The sequence below is a fragment of the Leuciscus leuciscus genome (assembly GCF_965113295.1).
Source record: "Leuciscus leuciscus genome assembly, chromosome: 9".
Lineage (NCBI taxonomy): Eukaryota > Metazoa > Chordata > Actinopteri > Cypriniformes > Leuciscidae > Leuciscus > Leuciscus leuciscus.
In genome coordinates, this window is record NC_138733.1 from 8,439,644 (window position 1) to 8,466,751 (window position 27,108).

Here is a 27,108-nt window from a genome sequence, read left to right on the forward strand (position 1 = left end):
CTGCGCTTTCATTGGCTACCTTGATTTGCGTCATCACGGGATGACCAATAGCTGTTCAGATACAGTTCGACGTTGTGAGTTTTGAATTTGAAATGTTTCAGTGAAGGATTCGATGTGCGTTTTTGCTTGGACTTAACCCGAAATCACGGTAAAATTCCTAATTTATTAATATACAAATATATTCAGCTTTTTGGTTGTTTTATGAGGACTGTATTTCTGCCACGGTCGATGTGTTGCTTAAACATTGGTAATGTAAGCGGGCAAAACGCTGCAGAGTAAACAAACAAACAAAGCAAAAACTTACTGTTTGAACATAATTATGCTGTAATGCTAATTATATTTGTGTTTATGTGCACTGCATGTCATATTAAGGCTGTTTATGTGCACTTAAGTTAACGGATGTGTATCATAGGTTTGTTTATTATGATTAAAATAATCAAATGTCATCGTATATCCTTGAAGAAATGTTATCTTTGTGCTGTTATAGTGTCTGTTATATTGAAGTAGATTTAACAACATAAGTGTGAACATCAATCACACTTCGTAATCTGTATGACCTCTTGCTGGTTAAATTACAACGGATTTAAAATGTTTAATAGAGTCCACCATGAAGGTCAACAGGACCAAGGCGGGACCACTTTTCATATGGGTAAGACAGTTCTCTCATTTTAATGCATTTTGACACAAACACACAAATGTGTTCCTCTTGGATCTCATACAGAATTATAAGTAATATTTTTGTTTAAAAGTGATTTAAGAATATTTTAGGTATATAAATAAAAGAAAAAACTAACAAAGTATTGCTTAAATTCTACTGTGTGTCATCCACAGATGTACAGAACTTACATATATGTATATCATTTTGGTTTCTTTACTCAAGAAAAAAATGAGAGATTCAATGACAGACAGCAACATAGTGTCTGGGCAACACATCTGGCACATGTGGATTCCACACATACCAGATGTGGGCCGACACTATGTTGCTGTCTGGGACGTTATTTGAGTCTATTGTCATTGTTTAATGTTGTAATGTCTGTTTTATAATTTTAACAACTCAAATGTGTCCTTTGTAAAGTTTCAAGAGATCTTATTATTGATGGTTGTCCATCTGACAGATGAATGCCATGTTTCCCGAGAAGCCGATCTGGGAGTTCGTTCATATGAGCGATGGGATCCGACTCCTGGAGATCTTCGGCAAACTGTGAGTTGTCATTTTTGAGATGGTCATATGGAAATGCCATGATAACTTGCAACTTAATTAGCCTCTGACTAATGCATCATCCATTACTGTAGAAACGGGGAGGAGAACATTGAGGTTTTAAAGACTTTATCCCTGGATGAGAAATTGAAAATCATCCTCAGTGGTTTGCATGGTGAGTTTCAAATCTGTGCTCGTGTCTTTCTTTTTACAATTTCATGCTTGTACCACATCTGTAGTTTTAGTTCATTTGTCGTAGATGTTATGAAATAAATGAGAATTTGTTTTGTAGTAGTGACATTATGCTCAATTGCCAGTTTTATGTGTCAAAATGTTGGTTAACGGTTAACGCAGAAAATACTTTTATTTGTCACTCATTTAAATATAAAAATGTGGTTGTGTTAAGGCACTGACAGTAAAAGTAACTTGGGCTATTTAAATTTTGAAATCTCAACATCGGTCATAACTATGTACGTAATGTTTGCCAGATTGATGTGCACAAATGCTTTTTAATTTGTTTAAAAAACAAAAAAATTTTTCAAGCATTTTTTGCATTTAGAATTTAAGGTCCTAAGAACTCCTTGTTTAAAACTTTCTCTTTTCCATATGCAGATAAATTTCACCTCACCAAAAGACAAAGTTTCCTCATCTTACAGAAGATCACTCAAGGGATTGACCTGGAGCTTCAGCTTGCCAAGGTATTTGTGCTCTAAATTAGGAGGTTTCAACTAAATGAATAATACATAATAAAGACCACAAAAATGTATAATTATATTAAATAGATGATAATAAATAAATAAAAATAAATATTAGATATTGATTAAAATATGATCTAATAAAATGTAATTAAAGTAAACAATTAGATTATGATAAATACTACATCTAACAATACTGTACTATAGTGTGTAGAAGAAAATACCTAATTAGGAGCCTTTAAAATAGCATAATAGGGACATTTTAATTTACATTTTAAATTAAAATGTCCCTATTATGCTATTTTAAAGGCTCCTAATTTCAATAGATTTACATGCATCCAAGGTCAAAAAACATGTTAAAGGAGAAGTTCACTTTCAAAAAAACTTTTGCTGATACTTTACTCACCCCCATGTCATCCAAGATGTCCATGTCTTTCTTTCTTCAGTCGCAAAGAAATTAAGGTTTTTGATGAAAACATTCCAGGATTTCCCCCCATGTAATGGATTCTATTGGGACCCAAACGGTAGAAGGTCCAAATGACAGTTTAAGTGCAGCTTCAAAGGGCTTTAAACGATACCAGACGATGAATAAGGGTCTTATCTAGCGAAACGATCAGTCATTTCCAAAATAAATAAAAAAGTTTAAGTTTTATAAGCACAAATGTTCGCCTTGCTCTGTTCTGTGATGCGCGTTCGTGACGTCACGTAATACGCAATTACGTTGAAAAGGTCACGCTTGAAAAATTTCTGTCCTGAAGAAAATGTTCTTTTTGGCTTTTTAATATTAAAACACCCAGGATACGCACACGAAATGGGCATTTTAAACGATAAACTGACACAAATACATTTGAAAATGTGTATATGGTCCTCCTTCCGCACATTTGTAAACACGTCAAGCGTGACCTTTTCAACGTAATTGCGTATTACGTGACGTCTTCAACGCGCATCACAGAACAGAGCAAGGCGAGCGTTTGTGCTTATAAAACTTAAACTTTTTTATTTATTTTGGAAATGACCGATCGTTTCGCTAGATAAGACCCTTATTCATCGTCTGGTATCGTTTAAAGCCCTTTGAAGCTGCACTTAAACTGTCATTTGGACCTTCTACCGTTTGGGTCCCAATAGAATCCATTACATGGGGGGAAATCCTGGAATGTTTTCATCAAAAACCTTAATTTCTTTGCGACTGAAGAAAGAAAGACATGGACATCTTGGATGACATGGGGGTGAGTAAATTATCAGCAAAAGTTTTTTTGAAAGTGAACTTCTCCTTTAATGTTCTCATAATATACATTGTACATCACCTAATTTCTCAGAGTCTGAAAATGGTTTGTTTGAAGATTCAGTCTCTAAACTCCTCCTATCTGAGGGCCTGCTCTGCTCTGATTGGTCAGATGGCTCAGTCTGTTGTGATTGGTCTACCGCTCGCAGCACATGTCGGAAAACGAAACAGCCATCACCATATCAGAATTTTTGCTCTGGATCTTCCTTCCTTCCTCTGGATCTTCCTCTTTTTAGAAGACAATAACTTTATCTGTTGTGCACTTTAATCTTTAACACTTTGCAGACATTTTACATTCACAAATTATATTATTCACTGCATTAAAGAGCATATTAGGGGCACTTTAATATAAACTATAGTCTATACTAGTGTATTATGCCAATTTAAATTAGTCTAAATTGGGGCTTTATACATGAATATATATATATAGTATATAATATATAGCTGTGTTTTTAAGTTTTAGGATGGGGCGCCTTGCATGAGAATGATCATATTTGGTGATCTGTAGCATCTAAAATATTGAAATATTTTATGAATATATCATAGTGGTTTGCATTACAAAAAATAAATTAAGCTATGATGCACTCATTTTTAAAAGGGATCATATGATGGTATTTTAAAAGTTCATTATTTTGTTTATTGGGTGTAATCGAATCCGTTAACATGTTTTAATGTCCATCATAGCAGCTCCTCTGTTCCCAGTCTGTCTGAAACACACTGATCCCCTCCTTCTGAAAATTATAGATGGAAGGCATGTAAAATAATTTTGGGGTGAATTGTTCCTTTAATGATATGCGGGTTAAATGTTGTGCATTTATATGTGCACAGGTGATGCTTCTGCTTTGTTACTGCAGTTTTAAAAAGGGCAACCTATTACCCTTGGATTCAAGAACAGAGTTGGTGAGTCTTTAACGACCGCTAGATGCTTCGCTCTCCGTAGCTCTATATCTAGTGCTAATTTAATCAATATTTAATGTTCTGGCTCATTTTGAAATTGTCACTCTTTAACGAAGGTTCTTTTGTGTCTCTTTCTCTGTCTGTCTGTGTCAGCCGGAGATTACATCCATGTTTCGTTTTGTTAAAGTTGATCTTGATGGTTTGTCGTTAGACGAAGGCTTAGATCAGTTTCTAGACCAAGACCGTAAGTAGCCTCGTGATTACGTGTTTTAACACATTTTCATTATTCAGCATTATTGACTGTGCATCAGTGTTTTCAAAAGAGATATGGATAATGCTTAAGGAAATGAAGGCATGGCACTACATTGGGCTATCCTGATAACCTGTAATGCAAAAAAGTGATCATTCTTAATGTTATCAATCCACTGGAAACGTATGGTGATATCTGTAATATTTACACCAAATGTAATCTTTGCTCATCAATCATCTGTCTCTAGCTGTCACGAACGTTGCGAACTCCAGCGGTGTGAGCAGCGGCAGCTCGTTGTTGTACACTGACGAGGAGTCTCCGTTCTTCGGCCGGTCCCAACGGCTTCCCAGAGTTCAGTTTCAAGAGCTTTGCACAGTGGCTTCCAGCTCAGACAGGTCAGTGCCTTTTGTGCTGATCCCATGGTGAAGGACAAAACAAAAACAATAAGTTAAAGTTTTATGAAATGTTCAGTACAACTTAATCTCACTCAACACATTCGTGGCATCATTTTTATTTACCTCCTATGTAAATGGTTTTATTGTGAAAAATGGCTCACTAACCATATCTAGGCAAAGATCTATACAATTGTACAACTTTTTTCGCCATGACAGCACAATGTCATAAATCCAAAAACCCTAAAACGACTATAAAAATTAGTTTACAGCTCAACGAATTCACACGTTTTAACAGAAGAATTTATGTAAGTGATTTTAGAAATGTAAAAACTTCATTTTCTGATTTTTAATCCTCCAAAAATGGAGCTTCCATTAAAGGTGCCTTCCTTTTTAAGAAAATGAGGGACGGGTCAAAACCATTTTTTGTGGTAATAAACATTACACTTCAAATGTCGTAGATTAAGCTGAACTCAATGACAGAATAGTTCTTTAAGCATCACATATGTACTGATTTGTTGCTTCGCAGCATTTCCCTTTCATAAAAAATATTGCTTGATGTTGGAAACTTATAGATTTGGAAATTATAATTTACTGAATGATAAATGCCCAAATAATACCCATGCATCCCTGATCTCCAGCTCTCCAGTGCTGAATGTAATGAGCACGCCACATTTCCAGTTGAAGAGACTCCGGAAAGAATTGGCACATGAGGGAGACGTGAGAGACGAGCTGGAGAAAGAACTGACTGATCAGATCAACATCATCTCAGAAAAAGGTATCCTATATGCCGTCTGGAGTGAATGAAGTAAACTCTGGTGTGAATTTGGTTGAATTTCTGTCTCTCTCTCTTGCACACAGAGGTTCTGATAGTCCAGCTGCAGCACAGGGTGGACCGAATGCTGAGGGAACAACGAGAACTGGAGAATGACCATACAGCTGCTCTTCTGCAGATGCAGGAGAAGAACGAGAGGTGAGACGCAAGAAGGGGAAGGTGGACTATGGCCCTGTTTACACCTGGTATTAAGATGCATTTTTGTAGACGAGGGAGATACATTTACACCGTTTACACCTGATGTTTTAATCCGTCTCTTTTGTCCTTATTTCGACCACTTCTGTCCTGATTTATTCAAGGTGAGGGTTTTTTCAGATCTTTCGATCTAATGGATGATATAAGCTCACGCAATTTACATAGGAAAACACAACCGGAGACGACGGAAAAACATACAGAGAGCATCAGCTTTCGTTTCTGCTCTGATAGACGCAAGATTTCGCCAAACGCTATGTGTTTGTGTGTTAGAAATCAGGAATGGTGAGAGAACATTGTGCTTGATGCGTTTTTTGTTTTTTTGCCGACAAAGTTTAAACCCCGTCTGGCTAGCGCTCTTCCCATAATGTTTACGAGTCAGGTCAGTAGGTGGAGAGTAGGGGTCTTTTGTGGATGTTTGAACACATAAATGTTTACACTACGAAAGCAATCCGGTGCAAATCGAATGCTTTTTCAACTACCTCTGGAAGTGGTGGAAAGGGGACAAACTCAAAACATTTCAGACCCCGTTTACACCTGTATTTAGCATCATCCATTTGTGTTCCGATCGACAAAAACGCTTCTTAATACCAGATGGGGTGGCCGATAGGACCAAAATTGTATATCATGATATGAGTAATTTTATTTCACGATCACAGACATGCATGATATAGTTATTTTTGCTTTTAAATAAGGTTGAAATTTCATAAGTCTTGTCACCATTTTCAATATCATTTTAACTAATATTTGCCTAAAACGTTAAAACCAAAAAAACCAAACTAATTACAAGCATACAGGAAAACAAACTACAATAGAACAAAGACACAAGTGAAATAGGCCTACCTGAAAAACTTCAAGCACTAGAAATAAGAAATACTAAATACATTGAAAAGTAATCAAATGTATTAAAACACTGCAAATCCTTCACTGTGTAAATTTAAATATACATTTATTCTTATTAAAATTACAGAAGTGATTCAGTGAAGGGCAGTGAGATTTTAAATTTTTTGTTTGATAAACATTAATAACGGCACCAGGTAAATTAGGCCGCTGTTACTTTAAGGCCGACTGCACAGATCTAACATACTCGTGTTTTCTTTCTCAACTGTTTTCGTTCACTTAAGACTTAAAGGACTGGGTTTACTTGCAAAGACATAGTCACTTTGGCACATAAGTATGTGTATTTTCTACCGGTTAATCGTGTCTATCTGTATATGGCCAACCCTTAATACCAGGTGTAAACGGGCCGTAAGCATGTCTGTATTGGCTAAAAAAGGTTAATAAATGCATATTGCTGGTTCATGTTAGTTAATGCATTAGCTAATTCTAAGAAATAAGACTTATTGTAAAGCTGTTTTGTCTTGTACAGTCTTCTCCGCAGAGTGCACGAAGTTGTGAAGCAGTGCCATGATTTAAAAACCGAAAACTCTCAGAAGGACAAAAAGATTGATGAACTATCAGAGGAGAACCAAACTCTCGCTGCTCAGGTGAGAAACTTTTATTTTCTCCCCTTCCTTTCTGTCTTGCTAACCTGTTTAAAACTAATTTCTTTCTCACACTGGACTCATCAGGTGCGAAACACGTTTGCTCAGCTGGCGAGAGCTGAGGAGGAAGTTACAAAACTCACATTAGCTCATGAATCATCACTGGCTGAGTGGAGGAGCAGAAAGGAGTTTCTCGAGCACGAGTTGAACGAGGCCGTCACACACAGGGTAGATCATTTCAATTAAATTAATCATGTTGTGTTTCTTTGCTTTGTACTCTCCCTGACTGGTATTTATTAATTTGTATCGTTTTCTTCGTCCTGTTCTCCTCGTTCAGGAGTGTCTGAGTGAGCAAGTGCAGATCCTTCAGGGAAAGATCTCCGTTTTGGAGGATGAACTCCTGAAAGCTCAGTCTCAGGAGAGAGGAGAGGTTTTGGGACCCATCATGGAGGTGAGATATTCTGTCTTTCTATCATAACAATGTTTACACAGGGTTATATTTTGTTTTCTGATGGAAAGATTCTTATAATTTGGTCAGTATGTCTAAAATGTTATGTTCAACGAACTTGCAAACAGATTGCATGGCTTCCGGTTCAGGTCTTTTGTATGTGCTTTGCTAAATATTTAGCTGTTTTTTCAAGATGCCTTTAAAGGAGCTACTAAAGATTAGCATGTCGAGATGAGATTGATATCTAATCATTATTTATTATTATTATTATTATATATTTTTTTTTTATCATGATGATACACAACATTATTTTTAATCTAAAATAATCAGAGTAATCAGGGTTAATCAGAATCTAAAGCTCATTTCATGTTCTTTCAGTACATGCATTGACTGTTAAAAGGAAAATATTGTAAGAAACAACTATTTAGTTCTTATCTTCATAGAATTGACCAATGTTGACTAACATTTTTAATCTCTTTTTATTTTTCTCAGTGGGAAAAGCTTAAACAGGAGCTGGCAGATCTGACTCTTAAACTCGCTGAGCTTCAGGACACAATTTCCCGTCTTGAGAAGGAGAAGACAGAAGTTGAGGCTTTGTTGGCTGAGGAGAGAGCCTCTTTTGAAAAGGAAACCAGAAGACTACAGATGGTTGTGTTTGATCTGGAGCAGTCTGTCAACAGCATCCGTTTGGAGAGAGTAACCCTGGAGGAGGCGTTACGGAGTCAGAAAGAAATGCTCACTGCGCAGATATCAGCTCTGGAAAGTGATGTTTCTCGTCTGCAGCAAGTGGAAGTGCAGCTGACAGCGGAGATCAAAATCTCTGCGGACCTCCGCCAACAGAGAGAAGAGCTGGAGGGGAAGGTTGTCTCTTTAGACAAGATGGTTCATGCTCTGCAGGCTGAGATCCAGGGTTTGGAAGTGGAGAGAGCATCACAGCAGGACGCCCTGAATGCCCTGATTGTTGAGTTGCAAAGCGCCAAGAACACAGTTCAGGAATATGAGAAGAAGCTGGAAGAGCATCAAAAAGTGGTAGTAGAGAATGATTCCTTGAAAAAGGAGGCATGCACATTGCAGCAGGAGCTTGATGAGCATCTGCAGGCCATTGGAGACCTTCAGGGGCAAATAAATGTTCTCAGACAGGAGAAATCTGAAGGAGAGAACCAGGTTAGTCAGGCTTTGACTAAAATCGAAAGCCTCCAAACTCACATTCTGGAACTGTCCGAGCAGATTTCCCTAAAAGATGAAGAAATCAGAAATCTGAGGAACGAGTATGACTCTGTTGACCACGAGCTGAAGCTTGTGAAGGAACAAAATATTGAAATAAACGAATTGATCAAATCAAATCGCAAAGAGCATGAGGAGACTGTTAAAAAACTCCAGCAAGAGCTTCACTCTGCTTCTTCAGCTGCATCAGAAAAACAAGAGGAAATGCTGGTTCTGTCAGCGGAGGTAACCTCTCTTAAAGAGCAGATCTGCCGGTACAGTGAAAATGAAGAGCAGAAACAACAAGAAATGTCTGTTTTAGAGACCAAACACAACGTGTTGCAGGAAAACCTGACCTCTCTTCTGAACCAGCTGGCTGAGGCGACAGCTACAGCTTCACATAAAAATTCTGAGCTTCTCTTGCTTCAAAATGAGATTCACCAACAAGAAAGCCTTAGAAAAAAGGCTCAGGAGCTTGAGACTGCAAAGCGTGAGGAACTTGAGAGAACAGTGAGTGAACTTCAAGCTAAAATCCTAGAAGTCTCCACTCTTGCCTCTGAGAGGGACGCTCAAGTAATTTCTCTTCAAGATGAGATGAAAGATCAAGAATTGAGTGCCAAACAGGCTGAAGATGATCTCCGCAGAGAGCTAGAGGAGAAGGTTGGCACCCTGCAAGGAGAATTAGATGCGGTCAGTCGTTGTGCTGCAGACAAAGACAATCAGCTGGGCTCTTTAGATCAAAAGCTGAAGGAGATGGAAGGGCTTTTCCTTCAAAAGGAGAAAGATGTCCTTGAGATGCATCAGGCAAAGGAGGACCTGGAGAAGAGGCTTGTTGATGAGAAACAACAACTGGAGGAGTACCAGCAGAAATGGGAGATGGTGATTAAGGAAAGAGACCACATGTCAATTCAAGTAGCATCTCTCAGTGATAAAATCTGCAGTTACCAGGACACTGAAATGCAGAAGCAACAGGAGATGTCTGTTTTAGAGGTAGAATGCAACCAGTTAAAAGAAAACATGGCTGCCCTTGAGAAGAAGCTATTAGAGGAGACAACTACAGCTTCACAGAAAATTTCTGAGCTTCTCTTGCTTCAAAATGAGCTTCACCAACAAGAAAGTATTAGAGAAAAGGCTCAGGAGCTTGAGACTTCCAAGCGTGAGGAACTTGAGAGAACAGTGAGTGAACTTCAAGCTAAAATCCAACAAGTCTCCACTCTCGCCTCTGAGAGGGAGGCTTCTCTTCAAAATGAGTTGAAGGATCAATTGAGTGCCAAACAGTCTGAAGATGATCTCCGCACACAGCTAGAGGAGAAAGTAGAAACCCTACAAGGAGAACTAGATGCGGTCAATCGTTGTGCTGCAGACAAAGACAATCTGCTGGGGTCTTTAGATCATAAGCTGAAGGAGATGGAAGGGCTTTTCCTTCAAAAGGAGAAAGATGTCCTGGAATTGCATCAGGCAAAGGAGGATCTGGAGAAGAGGATTCATGAGCTTGTTGTTGAGAAACAACAACAACTGGAGGAGTACCAGCAGAATTTGGAGATGGTAAGGAGTGAAAAAGACCACCTGTCAGCTGAAGTAACCTCTCTCAATGATAAGATACGCAGTTACCAGGACACTGAAGTGCAAAAGCAACAGGAGATGTCTGTTTTAGAGGTAGAATGCAACCTGTTAAAAGAAAACATGGCTGCCCTTGAGAAGAAGCTGGTAGAGGAGACATCTACAGCTTCACATAAACATTCTGAGCTTCTCTTGCTTCAAAATGAGCTTCACCAACAAGAAAGCCTTAGAAAAAAGGCTCAGGAGCTTGAGACTGCCAAGCGTGAGGAACTTGAGAGAACAGTGAGTGAACTTCAAGTTAAAATCCTAGAGGTCTCCACTTTTGCCTCTGAGAGAGAGGCTTCTCTTCAAAATGAGTTGAAGGATCAATTGAGTGCCAAACAGTCTGAAGATGATCTCCGCAGAGAGCTAGAGGAAAAGGTTGGCACCCTGCAAGGAGAATTAGATGTGGTCAGTCGTTGTGCTGCAGACAAAGACAATCAGCTGGGCTCTTTAGATCAAAAGCTGAAGGAGATGGAAGGGCTTTTCCTTCAAAAGGAGAAAGATGTTCTGGAGATGCATCAGGCAAAGGAGGATCTGGAGAAGAGGCTTGTTGATGAGAAACAACAACTGGAGGAGTACCAGCAGAAATGGGAGATGGTGATAAAGGAAAGAGACCACCTGTCAATTGAAGTAACATCTCTCAGTGATAAAATCTGCAGTTACCAGGACACTGAAGTGCAGAAGCAAAAGGAGATGTCTGTTTTAGAGGTAGAATGCAACCAGTTAAAAGAAAACATGGCTGCCCTTGAGAAGAAGCTATTAGAGGAGACAACTACAGCTTCACAGAAAATTTCTGAGCTTCTCCTGCTTCAAAATGAGCTTCACCAACAAGAAAGTATCAGAGAAAAGGCTCAGGAGCTTGAGACTGCCAAGCGTGAGGAACTTGAGAGAACGGTGAGTGAACTTCAAGCTAAAATCCAACAAGTCTCCACTCTCGCCTCTGAGAGGGAGGCTTCTCATCAAAATGAGTTGGAAGATCAGTTGAGGGCCAAACAGTCTGAAGATGATCTCCGCAGAGAGCTAGAGGAGAAGGTAGAAACCCTTCAACGACAATTGGAAACAGCCACTCTTGACGTCACAGAGAAAGACCAACTTCTGCAGACTTTGGATCAGAAGCTGAATCAGATGGAACTGCTGTGCCAACAAAAGGAGAAAGATGTCCTTGATATGCATCAGGTAAAGGAGGACTTAGAGAAGAGGATTGATGAGCTTGTTGTTGAGAAACAACAACTGGAGGGGCACTTAGAGATGGTGAGGAAAGAAAGAGACCACCTGTCAACTGAAGTAACCTCTCTCAATGATAAAATTACCAGCACTTACCAGGAAAATGAAGTGCAGAAGCAACAGGAGATGTCTGTTTTAGAGGGTAAACACAACACATTAATGGAGAACTTGGCTGCTCTTAAGACGCAAGTGGCAGAGCTGACAACTGCAGCTTCTCAGAAGGAATCTGAGCTTCTGTTGCTTCAAAAGGAGTCTTGCGAACATGAGAAACTTCGAGAAAAGGCTCAGGACCTCGAGAAGGACGTAAGTGAACTTCAGGCTAAAATACAAGAGGTCTCCACTCTTGCCTCTGAGAGGGAAGCTCAAATAAGTTCTCTTCAAAATGAAATGAATGATCAACATTTAAGGGCCAAACAGTCTGAAGATGATCTCCGCACTGCACTTGAAGAGAAGGTTGAAACACTACAGAGACAACTAGACACTGCCAGTTGTGAGGTCACTGACAAAAAACATCTTTTGGAGTCTTTGGATCAAAAGCTGAGGCAGATGGAAGTGCTTTGCCAACAAAAGGAAAAAGATGTCGTTGAGATGCATCAGGCAAAGGAGGAACTGGAGAAGAGAATTGTTGAGCTTCATGCCGACAAACATGAACTGGATGGCTACCAGCAGAATTTGGAGATGCTGAGGCAAGAAAAGAGCCATTTGACTTCTCTCAACCAGTCTCTCCAGAGGGAGTGTGACGCCTCCCAGAAGATTCGAGCTGAGCTAGAGTTGAAGGTTGAGGAGAAAAACGGTTCCATCCTTGCTCTTAAAAAGGCTTCTCGACAGTGGGAGGAACAGAATCAGGAACAGCTGAAGACAAAGTCGGAAGCAGTAGAGCACTACAAATCACAGGTCTGTGTTGAGTTAGATCTTGCTGTGTTTCTTTCATGCATTTTGATGTTTTGAAGAATCCTCATTGCACAACAGAATTGCTCCAGTTTGACATCACCTGCCCTTATTTAAAAACTCAATGGCTGTGTCTTATGGTTCTTCCTCAGGTGGAGAAAGCCAAGAATCACTACAACGGTAAAAAGCAGCTGCTGGTGGAGGCTCAGGAACTGAACAAAAATTTTGAGCAATCACTTGAGGCCAGTAAGAGGGAAGTCAAAGCTCTGGAGGCAGAACTGAAGCTAGCGCGCATGGAGCTAGACCAGGCAAACGCCAAAGAGAAGAACCTTGTCGCCAAAGTGAAAAACTTGGAGGCACAAGTTAGTTTAGATTCTTAATGTTTTAATAATGTGAAAATTAAAAAAAAGTTTTGAAATGTTTGAGTTTCCTGTTGAATTTCATGCTTGATTGTGTGTTGGTCTCAGGTTGACTTTGCTGATAGGCAACTGCGAGAGCATAGGAAGATGACTGATGACGTTGAGCACATGAGACATAGAGAAAGTCAGTACATCAGAGTCCCAGAGAAACGTCAGGAAACCAGCACCGACAGCTTGGAGTTTGAGCTGAACGATTCACTCAACCCTGACAGGTAGCTAAACCAGCACAATTGTGCAGGTTTCTCGCATAGTATTCCAGGTAACTCATGCAGTGTCATTGTCCTCTTTTCCCAGTCGTTCAGCTGTGCCGGGTGAATCCAGCACTCCGCTAGTACGCAGTTCTGAGCGCTTGGCTGCTAAACGCCATGCGCGGACCGAATCCCTGGAGACTCTCTACTTCACGCCAATGGGTCAAAAAGCCAACAAGCGTAAAGCAGATCACATCGATGCCTTTGAACGCAAACTAGAGTCCAGCATCACTTCCATTGGCGATCTTGTGGTTGACTCTGCAAAGAAGTTGACCGCTTCGGCTCGCAGGCGACGCACTACACAAGTTATCAACATCACACTGGCTAAGGTAAGAAATGCACAAATGTCTTCTTTCTTTCTACACTTCATTGGGTTAAAAAAAATAAGTTTTAATTGGCTATCGTAAAGTTAGTTCCACCCTCAACATTAAAGAGCCAATCAGTAAAATCACTGTCAGGTCTTTACATAAAACTTTGACTGGACCAACACGATACATACAGTTTTAGCATAATTAACACACATTACTGCAGATGCTGTTGCTCACGGTTAGGGCCACACACCTGTCCCTGCATTTTTTGCTTGGCACTCTATTGCTATTAATATGCTGTTTTGATCTTTGTTAATCTTAGTTAATAAAAAATACAGCTGTTCATTGTTCGTTCATGTTACTTCACAATGCATTAACTATGTTAACAAAAAAAAAAAAAATCATTTCAATAATGTAGGCTATTAGTAGCCTAAATGTTGAAATTAACATTAACAATGGTTAACAAATTATCAAAGTGCAGTTTATTAATAGTACATGTTAACTAATGTAATTAACTAGAATTTAATAAATGGAACATTATTGTAAAGTGTTACCGATTTGTTATACACCGATTCAGACGTCTCGTGAGATCAGTGTTGGACCGATCAGTTGTTTTAACCATTATGGAGTCAATATAGGGCCATATATATCTGCAAAATAAAACAATGTTTTGCAAACCAAAAATATGTTTTGCAAAAAAAAAAATGTTTTGCAAATAAAAATAAGAGTATTGAGAATTTTTTTTGCTTTTTTGCAAGTCAAAAAAAAATTATTGCAAAAGAAAAGTTAACCACTGAGAGAAAAAATAAAGTTTAGCAAAGTAAAACTTCAGCAGCATTGACTTTGCAACACATATTTCCTTTTGCGCCGCTTCTTTAAATCCGCGTTTCAGTCATCTGTGCCTCTGCGGCGCAAGCTTTCCTTTGCGCTTCATTTTTCTTTGCGCCTCGCTTTGTGTCCCTGATTTGACTTAGGGGGAGGGGTCAAGAGGTTGGGGTGTGTACAAGGGACGAAGGCGCGTCCCTCTCGTAACGTCATCAGCGCGAGCCCCAGACCGACTGGATCGATCGAAATGGCGGAGCAGAGACATGTGAGGCTGCGTTCCAGTCCACTTTTAGACACGCACTTGCGAACTTCCCTAAGCACTTCCCCTTGGGGGAATCCCTGCCGCCATTTTGAAGTGCGTTTCACTTCGTGAAGTGGACGAGGGAAGTTTATATGGACAGACCCTCGTTCCCTCGATTTTGACCGAGGGAGCGAGTCTGCTTCAATGTACACTTCAGGCACCTATATGTCCCACAATGCAGTACGATTGTGACGTCACCACATATCTCATCTAATCACCACCACAACAGACAACTCTATGATATATTAATAATATATATATTTAATTTAAAACAACCCAAACACACCTATAAACATTTGGATGCTGCATTAAACAAATTCTTAAAGGGAAACAAAATGTAAATAATAAATCAACTCCACAGCTGATTCCAAGTGATCAAGGGCTTAGGACGTTCCATTTCAGCCCATTGCAGTTTCCGCCAGTAGTGAGCACTCGCAATGACGTACATCCGAGTGAACGAGACGGAGGGAAGTTAGCGAGTGAAGGGCATGACAATTTTGGACTGGAACGCAGCCCGGGTGATGGATCACAGATATGTATTATTGACAATAATAGTCTGGGGCTCGCGCTGATGACGTTACGAGAGGGACGCGCCTTCGTCCCTTGTACACACCCCAACCTCTTGACCCCTCCCCCCACGTCAAATCAGGGACACAAAGCGAGGCGCAAAGAAAAATGAAGCGCAAAGGAAAGCTTGCGCCGCAGAGGCACGGATGACTGAAACGCGGATTTAAAGGAGCGGCGCAAAGGGAAATATGTGTTGCAAAGTCAATGCTGCTGAAGTTTTACTTTGCTAAACTTAATTTTTTCTCTCAGTGGTTAACTTTTCTTTTGCAATAATTTTTTTTTTACTTGCAAAAAAGCAAAAAAAATTCTCAATACTCTTATTTTTATTTGCAAAACATTTTTTTTTTTGCAAAACATAATTTTTGTTTGCAAAACATTGTTTTATTTTGCAGATATATATGGCCCTATATTGATTCCATAAACCATTCATTAAAGTGAATCGGTTCAAATGAGTCATTAGTTTGCGAATCGGACCTGTCATTAGTGGACGTGTAGCCTACGGCACGCGTTGTTTATTTTTTAGCACAATTCACAAAAATCCACGTGAAACTTTGGTCTTCCAGCCTTTTTCTATCGTGTCAAATGATTTTGATTAATATGCGCGAGGGAGAGAGAGAGCAAGACAGCGCTCGTGTTGTTTGAAGACGTGAGAGTGCGCGCGCGCGGCCGGGGCTCTCTCTCGTACTTATATATGCGCCCTGTCAAGCGCAGCAGTCATTCTATTCTACATCACTCACCGATCAAGTAAGGCTTTGGCGGCCACCAAAAAAAATTCAATGCAGGAAAACCCCTGGACTGGTTACATAACGTTGGATAGAATGATGGTCCGGCCATCGCGTATATAGGTACATAAGGTACACAATGTGAAGTAATTTGCAAAAGTTTTTTAGAGAAATGAAAACAGGTCGCACCACAACCATTATTTGCACTCGCACAAATGCGCCCAAATATATTTTTAGGTCGCACAGATTAAATTTCAGGAGCATATGCGACCAAAATGGTCGCAATTTCGAGCCTTGAATATTACTCTTCATGGCTTCTTGGGTTGCAAAGGTTATAAAGAGTTTATTGTTTATTTCTTTCTTGTTTAGAAAACACCAGGAAGCGCTGAAGGTGAGGAGTCGTTTTCTAGTTTGCACTCTGCCCGATCTCAGCCCAACTTGGCAGTCCATCACTCACGACCGATCTCCATAGACCTCTCAGAGGAAAGTTCATCAAAAGCAGACACCCTTCAAAATCTGCCTGGATATCGCAGAAGTACCATGCATACCATCGCCCCACCAAGAGGTGAAATTTTGTCCTTAGACCTCATTGCTTTTAGTTACTTTGCACAACACTTTAGATTAGGGCTGCACGATTAATCAAAATAAAATAAAATTTGCGATATGCCGTAATGAGATTATCAAATTGCATTGAAATGTATGTGCTGCGTGTTTCAGAGTGAAGCGCGTCACTGTGTTCATTTACACGTGAGCAGCTCACTGTGTTTTCACTGGTTCAGAGAGGTTTGGTTCACAGTAAAAGTATCTCCACACAAACTCATCTCTGCATATCTGCTTTGAGTTTGGGTCGCTTATGACGTGCATTTGGGAACACAACATGCGCCAACCATCTTCTCATACTTGTAATGATAAGTGCTTATAAACCAGCTTTAAAGACTTTAAGGTAAAAGTTTAATGTTTGAAAAAGAAAGACAGACATACATTTTAATACTGTAATTTTGCAGTTGTAATGTAAAATAAAATTTATTTTATATTTTATTAAGTACTCGTTTTTTATTTTCTAATGAAATATTACAATAGTAATATTTCTTATTTTGCTTATTTTTTGTAAATTAATCAAAATGATAAAAGATATTTTATAGTCATTAACATATAATTGTTCTGTTCTTGAATCATTAATTGTATATATTCTTTATCGCATGCTAAAGCACAACTTTTATAATAAAAATTGCTGTACTGTAAAATACAATTATTTTTATTATTAGATTATTATTTTTTATTAAATACACTCTAGTTTACACTGAAATGGTACAATAATAATATTTTATTTTTTATAAATTGTATTATTAAAGATATATAATACAATTATTTTATTATTTTTATTTTATTGTCATATTGATATATAATCAAAATTTTGAGCCAAATTGTGCAGCTCTAAAAAGAAGCAGTTTTTTTATTGCGTTTTATATCAGTCACAATTTTTTATCAGGGAAACTACCAATTTGCATCACCAAATCATGCAGTCATACATGTAAACTAACTTATTTTGTGTGTTGTGTAGCCGCCAGTACGTTCTGTATCGGAGCGGAGAATGAACCCGAACATGCTTCTGATGATTGGATGCGAATTGCCGAATTGCAGGCACGAAACAAAGTCTGTCTGCCTCACCTGAAGAGCAGCTACCCGTTGGAGTCCAGGGTAAGCTTGTAATAGTTTGCTTTATCTGCATTGTTTGTTTAAAGCTAGAATCAAACGTATTGTTCTGCCTCCGTAGCCCAGTCTGGGACCCTCGTTCACCGTGACCGACGATGACCTGCGCATGGGTGACCCGGATGAGACGATCCGACGTGCTTCCGTGGCTCCGGGTCAAATACTAGAGACCCTGAACTCTCGCCGCTTCTCCCTTGCGCCCGGAGCAAGTTCGACCCAGGGTCCAGCGCTCTCGCAGCCTCAGCGCGCCACCATGTTGCCGGGTCAGATCCGCTCCAGCACTGCTGCTCACCGGGCCTCTCAGCTCACAAAAACAAGCTCACACCTACGTGCTTCAGAAAATAAACGCAGCCCGTTGGCTCCCAAACGCCCTGGGTCCCAACTGCAAGGCCCAGACACACCTGAGGTACGAGAGATCAATATGAAGGGGCAAATGTTCATCCCACTTGAGAAATGTTTAAGAATTTTCTTTGGATAAGAAACCTTACTAAAATTCAAGACTTGATGAAATTCTTCACAGGCGAAGAAATTGGCAAGTTGCTTCCCGCGACCAATGACACCTAAAGGCAGGTTCGGCAACAGTCAAAACAGACCTCCAAACTCTCCGGTGAAGTACTTTTGTTGAACACATGTGGTTGTTACTAACCTAGACTTTATTTGAGGACAAAATTGCTGTTAAATATCTCCAGAATTTAGCTAAATAGATATTTGGACACACTGCTACTAGTGGTTTATAAAGTAGCTAAAGTAGTGTGTTTTTAATTTCCAAAATTAATATATGAAGTTTTCTTTTGGAGTTTGTGGTTGGTGTTATTAAAATCCGCTTTATTTAAAAACAATAGGAATATATTAGGCCAACTTTGAAAGATAATTTGGCATGTGTTGCCTTAAAACGGCAACTAAAACTAAAAGGGTTTGTTTCATACAGTATTAATATGTCTGTTTGCTGTCCCTCTTTCACCTGTAGGCCGAGCGAAGGCAGTCTGTGGTGTTCACTGTTGTAAACACCCCGAAGAACAGCGGTCGAGGTGACAGCAGGCTTCAGCGCGGCCTCAACAAGCTGCGTAACAGCGCCCGCAAGTCTCCCGGCGTGGCCAGTCGTGCCCTGCGTTCAGCCGTGAGCGCCAAGTCTCCTCTGGACTCCACTCTCAGGAAGTCTCCCAGAAACAAGTCCCCCAAATCATCCAACGCCAAAAAGGTACAATAAACACTTCTGTTTAAGAAAACGCTCTCTCTGTAGACATGAACCCAAGACCATGTAGTTCTTATCTGGTATGAGGATCCAGAGCACATGGTAAATTAGTGATGCACTGAAATTACCGAAAAATAGATTTTCAGTTGCTGCCGAAACGGTTTTAGAAGATCAAAATAATTGACCGAAACGATTGTTTAATTGATGACACATGTCTTTCCTGCACATGGATATTGCTGGGTTGGCAATATTGATTTCTCGGTTTTAATGGACTTTCATTTTGATCAACTGCAAACAGCACAGATTAAAAGATCTTGGTTCATGTAGGGGGGGGGGAAGAATCTTTACTAAACCTGATGTAATGTAGAGCAATAATCACAGTAAGCTTTGTGCTTAGTTACTTTTGATATGAAACACAGTCTGATATTTCAAATTCTGTCAATTTTCTCACAAAATTCAAACAATAAACAGATCATCGCTTTCTCTTTACTACTAGTTATAGCACCAAATAAACATGAATGAACATCTGAAGTTCTGTTGAAAGATACAGTACAACTTACTAAAATTAGTATCTCTTACTAAACTAGTATCATGTTTCATGCAATCGCTCAGTCAGTGTTTTAACTGCGGAAAGATGTCAATAAAACAGCTTGTAAACCGTGTCATATTATGTTTTATTTTACCTCAGAAAAACTATTCAATGTCCATCATTTTTTAGTTGGCTAGAAAAAAAATAACTAGTGAAGAGAGGAGCATTTTGATAATTATATCCACTATTGCATTTATTTTTACTTAACCTGTTGTCTTTTTTTAATGCATGTCTGTAAAAATCTGTCAAGAATTTTTTTTTTTTTTGCAATCGTTTAATGAGTTTACATTTCAACAATGAATTGGAGTACAAATGAAATTATATAATTAAAAAGTTTAAGCTTTAAGTGCTATTTAAATAATGCAACTGCAACTTTTAGTGTTGATTATGAAATAAATGTGATTAATTGGTTATTCAATAAACTTTATTTCAGGTTTCGGTTTTCGTCTAAATGAAAATGTTAATCACTGTTTCGGTAGAAAATAACTTTCGGTGCATCACTAAATATAATGCATAGGAAAGTGTGTTTTATTTCTTTAAATTCCAATATTAATGTTTAGAAATTGCAGGTGTGTTGAAGTATTTGCTGTGTGTCTGTTTAGGGAATCCTGTGAGTCGCTGCGCTGATCTGAGTATTTAACTGTACGTGTCGACTGTAATCATTGCTGTAAACCTGCAGGTGTCTCTCCTCTATATGGGCTTATTTCACTCGCTCAAATACACTGTGGCTTCGGGAGTTTGGTGGCCGGTGTGACCTCATTTTAATGTCATGAAATTTAGCAGAATTTAAATAGTAATCAGTTGAAATAGTAATTAAAAAATTGTGTTATCATTTTGATTATTTTAATTTTTAATTTGTTTTTTTTTTACTTAATTTTGAACAAATTATGGTGGTGGTGTCTCTGCTTTTCTGATCATTTCACCTGATGTTGGTGTTATTCAGGTGCACTCTGTCCAGATCTATTCTAGAGTATCACTTTGAGAATGTCATTTGTTCTCATTTTTCAATTGCATTTTCAATTTTTGCATATTGAACACTCATATGTATTTAAATGCATCTTCTGAAACTTTTCTCTCTCTCTCTCTCTCCACAGACGAGGTTCAGGATTAAGGTGTAAATTTGAGGATTCAACACATGGGATGCAGTGATCTTAATTACTGTCCTGTTTATGTAATTGGTTGTATATGTATAATATTTAAGTGTATTCCTTATTCTTTGATGAATAAAATCTTTTCTATCATATAATTGACTGGTTTGTCAGCCATTGCTAAATAGAAGCAGTGTGTGTATGAATGCAGCTCTGAAAATCAATTGAAAATCAATATACATTAGGAGTGTTCGCAGAGTTTGGAAACGGTTATTTTGTGATTCTGTGTTGTTCAGTGGTTTGGAAATGGTTTAATACTGAACATTTGTTCAAAAAATTTTTTTAAAGCCACAGTGAAACACAATCAAGTTTAATAAAGACTGGGTTTCTTTAAATGTACAATGTTTTAAAATGTGCAATATTTAAAAAAAGAAAAATGGATGTTGAACTCAATTTGTATATCAAATTATGACTCACATTTGTTCCATATTAGATATATATTAAAATCAAAAACATAATTTCTGACTGTATTGAATCTTCAAACAATTAATTAACCAGATGTTCAACAAAAAGTATTTCTACCTGAGATCATCCCTAGGACTGGATTCATAATCTAAATGTATGGAAAGATTTAGTTGCTATGTGTTTTCATATGTGGTAAGATACCTGTCAAACTCTTAATTTTACTTGATTCCCGGAGGATTGTGTTCAAACCTGTATCATCAGGTAACAAATGAGTGAATATGAACAAGTCAGCTAAACATTTCAGGTGTTTTAAATGTGCAATTTCTCTGATTTAATGATTTTGTTATTTTAAAGGGTGCAACTTTATTTGGAAGATTAGAAACAACTTTTACATTAAGCATAAAAAAAATGCATGCATGAAAAATGTGCAATATATATATATATATAAAAAAAATGGTTGCACTTTAACATTGCTAGAAATTCAAAAATGTATCAAACCAAGTTGTCCCAAATTTGAGGTTGATATCACAATTAAATTGAGTTTTTTAAACTGTGCCCACAGTTAAGGGATGCTGTCTGTGGTTAATTTTTCTATTTATTTATTATCCTTACTTTGTCTGGTTTATAATTGTATGTTAATTCAAATTGAAATATGAATATATAAACTTTAGTAGCGTTGATTTCTACTACAACTTGAGACGTTTCGAAAAGGGAGTGTTTTCTTTGGCCACGTAATTTATGATAGCCAATGAGCATATAGGACTGAGTATTGCGTCATCACATTTAAATGGCCAGAGAACTGCGTCGTAATAAGTTTTGTTACAAAGTTGTGGACGAGTGTTTGAGTCAAACAAATACGGTAAAACCTCTCTTGTTCACTGATTCATATAATTACACCCACCTGTATTGATTATTTCATGATTAAATTTCTTCTGGCATTGTTGAAACATCAGAGATAAACCAAACCATCTCTGTCTTCGCGTTTCGGAAGCTTTTGAAACTGTCATACGTTCACTTTTCACATTTTAAGGAGGTAAAACGTTTCAAATACCCAACATATTTAAAATTTGGAGTTACAATATCTGTTTTCAATATTAAGGATTTGTATGTGCCTAACAAATTGTTTTGTCACAGCAGATACGCTAGTGTTTAATTTATCGAGTGTATTTTAATTGTTAGGGAACAGCACTGCTATTCTTTTGACTAATAATATATATACGGTGTCCGAGAGAGCTCAACGCGCTGAAACTGAAGAAATCTCAAGCAAACAGGAAAAAAACACCAGGAAATTAAGAAAACATCTTCATCAGTTTGACAACACCAGAAAATACTCACAACGCAACGCAACCAAACACAGAAACGCGATGCAAATACTCACAACGCACATGATCAGGATGTTAAAATAAACAAAAACTTCTTGTGAGTATTTGCAGCACACGTGTTGTCAAACTGATGAAGATAATTTGCTGTTGTTTTTTCTATTTGCATGTGAGGTCTATTGGCCACCGTAGATATATCTATTCATTCACATAAATCCACATTCTGTGTGAATGTAGTTGTCTATTAGTAGTGTCCATCATGGAGTTGAATGGCATTAAGGAGGCAGCACTTCTGTCATGGGTAAGTTGACTCCGTCATATTTAATGTATCGCACCACATGACATTTGAAGACATGTTTACAGTGTTTCTTCTTACAGATCAACTGTGTCTGTCCTGAGGAGCCTATTAACAAAATCACCCAGATGATGGACGGGCATCGACTCCTTAAGCTTGCCTACAAAGTGTGAGCTGTGTTACTATAGAAATGCCTTTTCGTTACTTAGTTGGTTAATCTCTTTGATTTGAGGCATTTCTGATGCTATCTATCTAATATTTTATATATATATATATATATATATATATATATATATCACTTTGGATAGAAGCATCTGTTAAATGAGAAAATTTAAATGTATTGGTTAATGTGTCATCTTGTTCTGTAGACGAGGGAAAGAGTCCTGTGATGATGTATTTGAGTCAACAGCTCCTAATATGATGGAAATGCTCTTCAGCATACTGCAGGGTGAGTAGCAAATCCAAACTTGGCAGTCCAGTCTTTTAAAGAGGACATATTATGCCCTTTAGGTCTACTAGAACAGGTTTTATGCTTAATGCTTAAATGGAAAAAAAGAAAGAAAGAAAAAACACATTCATTTCCCCATATTCTTCATTATTGCTGCTCCTCTCTTCCCTGTGTGTCAGTAACTTAGTGATGAGTAGTTCATGAACGATCCGTTCATTGCGTCTGTCACGTGACAAATGAACGAAAGACTAGGAAGGTAAAGTAATTGTTTATGTTCTCTGTAAATTATTTTTGACTGCATTATAATGATTTCTTAATTCAGAATATGATCAAGATTGTGTAGGTGGATGTGTTCTGGGAATTTGCCTGTTAAAAGTATAACATTTAAAGCCCCTTAAATGAACGAAATTACTCGAAAAAAGATTTGTTCATTTTGATGAACGAGATCAAACAAGAGAGTCAGTAAAATGATCCTAACTTCCCATCACTACAGTAACGCTCTGTTTAGTTCCTGTCTCTATGAAGCCCCTCCTTCTGAAAGCACGCTGTGCTCTGATTGGTCGGCTGTATCAGTGTGTTGTGATTGGTCAAGCACTTCGAGCGTGTTTGGGAAATGTCCCGCCCCTTACCAAAACCGCCAGTTTCAACACACTACTAACTAACTCAACTAGGCTCCGCCCCTTTATTCTGCATATTAATTATTTAAGTGAGGAATATTGTGAAGTGTTTGTTCTCGAAAGAAACTCAAGACTACAATGGAGGCGTTTCAGGAAGTTCAGAAACAGTGACACTGATAGATCAACTCATACCACAACTACACACCAAGTTGAAAGTGTAACAGTAGCATTGGCTTAGTGGATTAGGACTTGGACTGTGGATGGAAAGGTTGCGGGTTCGATCCCAGGTCCCGTCACCATGAATGTTCAGATTGTGGTTTGTCCCAGAGTGTCTGCAGAGCCGAGCAGTGCCGCAGTCCGGGACGCCACAGAGAGAGATGCTGGTTCCTGCCGACAGGGCCTGTCGAGCGATCGGGCTCCCTGTGCGATGGTTCCACACACCCACACGTGCGTTTGCATAAACTACTGCTTACCTTTATTTCCTTCTACATGCAGACGACTTTCAGTTCAGCCGAAGACAGGCGTCCCTCATGCTCCAGAAGATCAGTCAGGGAGTCGAGCTGGAGCTTCAGATCGCAAAGGTGTGTTTGTGTTTTTGTTGTCTTGTACTTTGAATAAGAAACTCATAACTGCTATTCTTTGTTTATGATTTTATCAATGATGTTACACTTTTTATAATGCATTATAATACGTTTGCATTAAAAATGCAATTCACAAATGAACAGTTTGTGACTGTTTCTGAATTACTACTTTTTTTTCGCAAATCAAAAATGTTCTGTTCTTGCATTGCATTCAAAGTATATATTTGATCAGTTCATGCATGTGCTGGGAATCGAACTCATGACCTTGATGTTGCTAGCACCATGCTTCAATGTTTGAACTATAGGAACAGTAAAGAAATTTAGTTGACCTCATAACTGTGGCAAAGTCAGAAATTTTCTTAAATATTATAAATCCCAAGAATTCCTCATGATGATAAATTATTTTACCTTCATTTGGAAATGTTTTAAATTATGATGTGTTCTTGCTTGTATTCAAGACATTATAACTTTTCTTGTTTTATTCAAGAAGACGAAAGCCATTAACTCTGAATGTGTTTTTAAAGTTAGTTATTTTTTTTAACCTAAACACTGAAAATATATTTTGTGTGTGTGTGTGCGCGCGCAGGTGGTGCTTGTTCTGTGTTACTGCGGTTTTAAAAAGTACAACATGGTACCTTTGGACACAAAGACAGGGGTGAGTATTCAATACTAATCAACAGTTTGTGACGTCTGTGGATTTTCTGAACTCACCCTCTTGCTCTCTGTCTCTGTCTTTCTGTGTCAGTTGATGATCGCATCCATGTTTCATTTTGTTGAAGATGATGCTGATGGTCTGTTTTTAGACGATGACCTAAACAAATTCCTCACCAAAGCCTGTAAGTAGCCACACCATCACACTTGCTAAGGGAAAGTACAGCTTATTGAATTGTAGTGATGTTAATCTTTTGAGTTTTTATTTTTATTTTTTATAAAATCAGTCCATGTAAATGTAATGGTTTTTTTTTTTGGTTTTTTTTACTTGGTGTTAGATGCTAGCATGGCATTAACAAATGAGTAGGGTTGGGTATCGTTTTCATTTAAACGATTCTGATTTCGATTCCAATAAGGTAAAAAAAAATCTTAGATCTTATTCACATTTAGTCTTCTTGCAAAACACTTAATTGTAGCTGAATAAAACTAAATTTAATTGTAGCTGAATAAAACAAAAATCAACTGGCTAAAGAACACTTACGCAAGGAACGTTTGGCTGTGGTTTAACTTAATAAAAAAATAAAAAAAATAAAAAAAATATATATATATTTAGCAATCGCAACAAATAGATACAACTGAACAAAGATACTTTTTAAAATGGTGTTTTAAGATTTTAGGTACAGAAACTGTAATCAAATGTAAATTAACTCTGCACTCTATAAATAAAATATACTTTACAAAGATATTTACACAAGTTATTCAGTCTAGAGCGAGTGAATTTTCTCTTTGACTTGTTTGATTAGTGTGTTAGAGACTGCAGCAGGAATGTTAGGCTGCTGTCCCTTTAAGAGCTGCACGGATCCAATATACTGTTACACGTGTGCAGCACAGAATACAGCGTCGTCTCGCGCTTGAATGGTTTAAAGTCATAAATGCTCACAAATGAATCGAAAAGAGGAATCAAAATTAATTTTATAAGAAGTATCTGATTCCTGACCTTAAGTATTCCATTCCAGAATTTTATTCCCAACCCTACAAATGAGTGCGGTAAGAGTTAATGGTGTGTTAACCTTCTCTCTGTCTCACTCTGTAGCTGTCATGACCTTCTCCACCTCTAGCAGTGGGAGCAGCTGCTGTTCGCCTTTATACACTGATGATGATGATGAGTCTCTGTTCACCAGCCACTTCCAAAAACCCAGAGTTCAGATTCAACAGCTGGTCACGGTGGCCGGCGGCTCGGGCAGGTACAGTAGGTGCCCTTCTTGCTTCAGTGCATCATCTGATATCGTGGGAAACCCCACACACTACCATTAAAGGGGTGGTTGATTGTGATTTCACTTTTTTCATTTTAAATGGTGTGTAATGTTGCTGTTGGTGCATGAACAGTATCTGCAAAGTTGCTGCGCTGAAAGTTCAACGTAAGCAGAGATATCGTCTTTTAAAAATCAGGAAGTTTAATGCCTACCAAAACGACTCGAATGGGACTACAACGAGATACTTCCCGGGTTTTATACGTAACTAACCCATGCAGAAAAGGGGGCATGGCCATATTTCTGCGGCTTTGTCGAAGAGGAAGAGTTATAGTGGAGAGCTGTAGCCATGCCGTCGAAAGTGTGTTATTTTCACCCAGCTGCAAGGTCTTCTGTGTTCGGGCTTCATATGGACGCTGTAGTTCGTCAACAATGGCTAAAATTTATGTTTGATTATGTTCCTGAATTTCAATCGTAATAGCTCATGTGCTGCGCATTTTACGGAAGACAGCTTCCAGAATCTCCACGAATTCAATGCCGGATTCAACAAGAAACTGTTACTAAAACATGAAGCAGTTCCAACTTTAAAACCAGAGGCAGCAGTTGTTGGGCCACAACCTGTAAGTAAGACTTAATAATGTTTGCATGTATAATTTCAGACGTAATGTTTTAGTTTTATCAAGGACGTAAACAATGCCAGCGCTGGCTTTAGTAGCCACTTACACGTACAAACGCGTACAAACATTTTGGACCTGAATTTGTAATTATGTACTAATTTTGTAAATGTATTTTCCATGTATATTTTATGACGTAATTTTTCGATTTGATCAAGAACGTAAACCAATGCCAACGCTGTTTGTTTATAGCCGATGCTATTTTGTGTGTATAAGACAAACGTGTATAAAGTTCAAAAATTATATGTA

General features: G+C 38.3%; 2 protein-coding genes across 3 annotated transcripts in view; both read left to right on the top strand.

Annotated features, from left to right (window-relative positions):
- The first annotated feature begins 45 nt into the window (after positions 1-45).
- numa1 (nuclear mitotic apparatus protein 1) lies at positions 46-20,954 on the top strand. 2 transcript variants are annotated; one of them, XM_082179816.1, is made up of 24 exons: positions 46-148; positions 600-649; positions 1,116-1,201; positions 1,294-1,373; positions 1,811-1,896; positions 4,004-4,075; positions 4,226-4,316; positions 4,570-4,717; positions 5,356-5,492; positions 5,576-5,687; positions 7,111-7,228; positions 7,313-7,453; positions 7,563-7,676; positions 8,166-12,596; positions 12,743-12,952; positions 13,058-13,221; positions 13,304-13,586; positions 16,350-16,545; positions 17,542-17,678; positions 17,755-18,096; positions 18,211-18,297; positions 18,658-18,888; positions 20,074-20,113; positions 20,566-20,954. In XM_082179816.1, the coding sequence occupies exons 2-23, from the start codon at positions 608-610 to the stop codon at positions 20,083-20,085; spliced, it is 7,320 nt and encodes a 2,439-aa protein (XP_082035942.1). In that variant the 5' UTR covers positions 46-148; positions 600-607; the 3' UTR covers positions 20,086-20,113; positions 20,566-20,954. The 2 variants fall into 2 exon arrangements, with proteins under 2 accessions (XP_082035942.1, XP_082035941.1); XM_082179815.1 differs by lacking the exon at positions 20,074-20,113.
- Positions 20,955-21,895: 941 nt separating this feature from the next.
- Positions 21,896-27,108, top strand: part of LOC309505873 (nuclear mitotic apparatus protein 1) — a gene marked incomplete at its 3' end in the record, with an annotated part of 12,895 nt that continues 7,682 nt past the window's right edge. The window contains exons 1-8 of the mRNA XM_082179336.1: positions 21,896-22,057; positions 22,595-22,644; positions 22,722-22,807; positions 23,007-23,086; positions 24,199-24,284; positions 24,871-24,939; positions 25,030-25,120; positions 26,029-26,179. Of these exons, the coding sequence (XP_082035462.1) occupies positions 22,603-22,644; positions 22,722-22,807; positions 23,007-23,086; positions 24,199-24,284; positions 24,871-24,939; positions 25,030-25,120; positions 26,029-26,179 (605 nt within the window). The 5' untranslated portion in view covers positions 21,896-22,057; positions 22,595-22,602. The remainder of the gene's footprint in view (positions 22,058-22,594; positions 22,645-22,721; positions 22,808-23,006; positions 23,087-24,198; positions 24,285-24,870; positions 24,940-25,029; positions 25,121-26,028; positions 26,180-27,108) is intronic.

Bases quoted from the DNA above. Each gene is read 5' to 3' on its own strand.
- numa1 (XM_082179815.1), top strand. From the start codon at position 608: ATGAAGGTCAACAGGACCAAGGCGGGACCACTTTTCATATGG. The intron at 1,374-1,810 runs GTGAGTTTCAAA...TTCCATATGCAG, and splicing joins CATCCTCAGTGGTTTGCATG to ATAAATTTCACCTCACCAAA. The intron at 13,587-16,349 runs GTAAGAAATGCA...TTTCTTGTTTAG, and splicing joins TCAACATCACACTGGCTAAG to AAAACACCAGGAAGCGCTGA.